This window comes from Seriola lalandi, unplaced genomic scaffold (genome assembly GCF_002814215.2).
Source record: "Seriola lalandi dorsalis isolate HSWRI2012SDOR001 ecotype SW California unplaced genomic scaffold, Sedor1 jcf7180002054867, whole genome shotgun sequence".
NCBI classification, from domain to species: domain Eukaryota; kingdom Metazoa; phylum Chordata; class Actinopteri; order Carangiformes; family Carangidae; genus Seriola; species Seriola lalandi.
In genome coordinates this window covers 118,089-122,944 of record NW_019525420.1, presented here as the reverse complement: position 1 = coordinate 122,944, position 4,856 = coordinate 118,089, and the positions used below count along the sequence as shown (strand labels likewise).

The following is a 4,856-nucleotide window of genomic DNA, read 5'->3' as shown; positions in this document are numbered from 1 at the left end:
TGTTCAGTTAATTTTTTCAAGTCCATGTAATTTAGTTTTTATAAGTATATTCAATCAAATCCTTTAAGTATGAGGAAGACATATATATTTAGTTAAGGAAATTAAAAAAAAAAAATTATATTAAACTTAGAATATAGATTAAGTCAACTGAACACATATTTTTTTAAGTATAGTGTAACTCAAAAAATTTATCAGGATAACTTAAAAGTTCTTATGTAATCAGTTACGACAAAAATTTTGAGTTTTCTTAACTTATTCGGGTTTACAGTGTGTTTTGGGGACCTCTGAGACTTATTCAAACTTGTTGAAAAGGAGCATAATATGTCCCCTTTATAATCATGTTTAAAAACTTCATTAAAAAGTAATCATGTCTAAAATATTTATTCAAAAACAGTCATGTCTAAAACCTTTATTAAAAACTAAACATGTCTAAAATTTCTTGAAAAATAATCATGTTCAAAATCTTTATTAAAAACCAATCATGTCTAAAACCTCTATTAAAAAAACAATCATGTTTACAATCTTTATTAAAAAACAATCATGCTTAAAATCTCTATTAAAAATTAATCATGTTTAAAACCTTTATCAAAGAGTAATCATGTTTAAAACCTTTATCTAAAAGTAATAAAAAATAATCATGTTTAAAATCTTTATTAAAAAGCAATTAAGCTTAAAATCTTTATTAAAAAGCAATTATGTTTAATATCTTTATTTAAAAGCATTTATGTTTGGATTTTTTGATAAAAAGCAATCATGTTTAAGAACTTTATTAAAAAGCAATCAATTATTTTAAATAACCTTGAGAAAATAATTATGTTTAAAAACTTTATTAAGAGGGATGTTAGGAGAAAGTGTATAGAAGTTTGGAGACTTGATTGTGAACTGAATTAGGGGGAACTTTAAACAACAGTGGAGACAAACATGATAGGAGATTCAACTGGTAAAAATCAAAATCTTGGAGTGATAAAAATGTACATAATGTGACTAGAATTCTTTATTTTTTGTCTGTGTGTATGTGTATATATATAATTTTGTGAGATATTGTATATTTTGATTAGTCTTGTGTTGCATGTAGATTGCTTTCAGCACTTATATCTTGGCACTTAAGAAAATCTAGGATATTGAGTACTATACCACTCCGAAGAAATACAACTACTTTTTGGATAACTCAAATATACCCCGGAGACACACATAAAAAAAGTCGCTGATGGAGAAAGGACCAAGGCCCAGGATACCATTGATGGAACATACACTGGAGAGAGTGTAATTAGGAGAAGAAAGAGGGTTTAAACAAATAAAAGGCTGCGTGCCCACTACCTGACCGAGAGGTCTGATCTAAAAAACATCTATTTTCTACACCTAACCCAACTCGAGGCTTTAAATTGGCAGTTAACAAACCATTGTGTGACGTCATGAAAGGTTGTCACTTGATTTTAACACTAGAAAGAAAGACAGAGTGGGACCTCTTTGTTTTTACTTTATAAACATCGGAGTAAAGTAAAAAGGAGGAGATCTCACTCTGTCCTTGTTTCTGAGTCAACCCTGAGACCTGTTTAGTCATATTTTAGAAATAAGGGGAAAGTGAAACATCTTTAGTCAAACAGAGTGAGACCTCTTTATTTTAACTTAAGGAACAGCAGAGTGAGAGCTCTTTAGTCAAACATTAGAAACAGCAGAGTGGGACCTTTTTATGTCAAAAACAACGAAAGAGTGAAACCTCTTTATTTTAACTTCAGAAACAACGAAAGAGTGAGAGATCTTTATTTTAATTTCAGAAACTGGAGCAGAGTGAGACATCCTCTCATCTGCGTTGTAATAAAATAGCTCTACTCCCGTTTAGTCCCGCCCCCGGAAAAGGAACTCTATTCGCGCGCGGGATTTAAGTGAAGAAGAATCTCGCGGTCTGTCAGGCGGTTTCCCTCCTTGCTGAGAACAAATAAAGATCTGTAAGTATAGATCAATAACTGTTATTAGACTGATTTAATGGCGACACCACTGAAGAGGCGATTCCGTGCCAGTCCGTTGCTGAGCGGCAGCTGCTCACGCAGACAGAAGAAGATCTCCATCGAGGGAAACATTGGTGAGTTCTGGTTCGGATCAGCGGTGACTTCTCTACCGGCGGGGAGGTTAAAGATCGGAGGGGGTTTAAATCCGTTGGAGAACTCAGAGGTTCAGGACAAAAAGGACAGTTTGTATTTCTTATCTCAGTTTGATTTTAAATCCGACCTGCCTTTGTGGAGCTGATTGGCGCCAAATGAAACACCAAAGACGAGATAATCAATAGCCTAATCAGAATTTGACATTTAATAATCAATAATTGGTGAAGTTTGTAGCTCCATGCAGGGCAGTAAACTTTCCAGATGTCAGTTTAAAGATCCTCCAGTTTAAAGTAAACACACATCAGTGACTATTGATCCATCAACCCTCTGATTAGATTCAGTCATTTTTAAAGGAAAAGGTCTAAATGTTACATATGGTTGAGTTTCTGGTTTTGTTTTTTTCTGACTGTAAACAACGAGTAAATAACATCTGTTGACAATCTCTGATATTTCTGCTGTAATCTGACGTTTTATAGACCAAACAATCTGGAAAATAAATCCTATTTGTCAGTTAACTAATGACTCATTAAGTAAAATGTATCTGAGTTGTGACGCTGTCAAATATTTGGTTTTTGTCCAAAACCCAAAGATCTTCAGTTAAGAATGAGAAGAGTTTTATGATTAATGATTATTGGTTATTAGTTTGTTTGTCTATAAAAAATGTTTGTGTTTGTGTCTCTGTTGGTTCAAAAGGAAATTCTTACAGATCCAGCCTCTCACCTGTCTGTCTCTCTGTCCTTATGTCTCTGTCTCTCTGTCTGTCTCACCTGTCTGTCTCTCTGTCTCTCTCTCTCTCTGTCTGTCTGTCTGTCTGTCTCAACTGTCTGTCTCTCAGCTGCAGGGAAGTCTACGTTTGTGCGTCTCCTCCAGGGGGCGTCGGAGGACTGGGAAGTGATTCCTGAACCTATTGGAAAATGGTGTAACGTCCAGAATGACAGCGACGACATTTACAAGGTGAATAAAACACACCTGCAGTGATGATGTCACACAGTGGCATCGGAATACTTCCTGTCCTTTCAGAATAAAGTGCTGATTTGCCTGCATGTCTCCAGGAGCTGAGTTCCTCTCAGAAGAGTGGAGGGAACCTGCTGCAGATGTTGTACGATAAACCTAGCTGCTGGTCCTACACCTTCCAGGTGAGTTTGTCAGTACCTTCATTTATGTGACAACAACAAACATGAAACAACATGATTCCACTGTACAGCAGATGTTACAGAAACAAAGGGAGGAGCCTCAATTATTTGACTGTAATAACAAAAGTAATTTAAACGTAGAGGACACTTTAAATAAAACTGTATTTCATTATGTTCAAACAACAAACAAGGATGATACTGTCCAATCACCTTAGGCTTCTGCTGTTGTTTACTCCAACATTACTCCAGTTCTACAGACATATCACTTGATGTCACTGTGGTCTTTGTTTTAATCATTTAATGACACTGAGATATTTAAAACCATCTCTGAATTTTCTCCAGTGAATACAAACTGTGGTTCACTAATATCTTTAGTTTTGTCACTAATATCTTTAGTTTTGTCACTAATATCTTTAGTTTTGTCACTAATATCTTTAGTTTTGTCACTAATATCTTTAGTTTTGTCACTGTTAGGGTTAAATCACTCCTGTGGTCTGTTGTTCATCTATTGTGTAACCGTCTAACTGATAACTGATATCCTCACAAAGATTTAACACTGTTAATAAATACATACATATTTATGACTAAATCCAGTAATTTAATAAATTTAATTAAATCCCTGCTTTGAACAGTTATGCTCAGAGTTTCCCTCCACACTGTAAAGGAAGAACAGACGGGCTCGTCATCACTGAATAGTCCAGACGTCTCTGTAACTGACCCAGTCGTCAGGAACCAGAATCATGTAGTGGTTTTGATGAACTCCTTCAAGACGTTGTCTCTGCTTCTTTTCCTGGTTTTATTTTTAGAAAAAACCTCCTTCATTTGTTGTTAACTAAAATTACCGTTGGACAGTGTTAAACACCAGATCTCAATTTCCTCCTGGGGAGTTCATGTTGTTGCTTCTTCTTCACTGTTTATTTTCTCAACTTTTTAGTGTTCCCGTCTTTCATGTGTCAACTCTCTGTTTAACCAGGAAATGTAAAAATGCCACAAACCTCCTTTATTTCATCCACTGACAGGTTACCTAGGTAACAACAACGTTTAAAGGTTTACAGGTATCATCAGGTGTCATCCATCATGTCACTATTTGTTTCCTCTAAACTCACCTGCTTCTCTTTATCCTATTTACCCCGGTGACTGAAGTTCAGCTGATCCACTGCTGGACTCCCTATATGTCTGTCTCACCTGTCTCTTTCTCGCCTGTGTCTCTCACCTGTCTCTCTCTCACCTGCGTCTCTCTCACCTGTGTCTATGTCACCTGTCTCTCACCTGTCTCTGCAGAGTTATGCGTGTCTCAGCAGAGTTCGTTCTCAGCTTCAGTCTCCGTCAGTCAAACTTCAGCAGGCTGAAAACCCTGTTCAGTTCTATGAACGCTCTGTTTACTCAGACAGGTAACTACACACCTGGGAGACCTCACACATACATGCAGTACTTTACAACACTAAGTGTGTACTGTGTGTACAGGTACGTGTTTGCGTCCAACCTGTTTGAGTGTGGTAACCTGTCGGACACAGAGTGGGCTGTTTATCAGGACTGGCACACCTGGTTACTGAACCAGTTTGAACCTGAGATCGCCCTCGACGGAATCATCTACCTGAGAGCCCAGCCACAGGTACTACTACTA

At 36.6% G+C, this 4,856-nt stretch overlaps 1 protein-coding gene across 1 annotated transcript in view; it reads left to right on the top strand.

Moving 5' to 3' along the window:
* The first annotated feature begins 1,890 nt into the window (after window positions 1-1,890).
* The window catches only part of LOC111671147 (deoxycytidine kinase 2-like), a 5,845-nt gene continuing 2,879 nt past the window's right edge, over window positions 1,891-4,856 (top strand). The window contains exons 1-5 of the mRNA XM_023428166.2: window positions 1,891-2,080; window positions 2,935-3,053; window positions 3,152-3,235; window positions 4,514-4,623; window positions 4,697-4,848. Of these exons, the coding sequence (XP_023283934.1) occupies window positions 1,984-2,080; window positions 2,935-3,053; window positions 3,152-3,235; window positions 4,514-4,623; window positions 4,697-4,848 (562 nt within the window). The 5' untranslated portion in view covers window positions 1,891-1,983. The remainder of the gene's footprint in view (window positions 2,081-2,934; window positions 3,054-3,151; window positions 3,236-4,513; window positions 4,624-4,696; window positions 4,849-4,856) is intronic.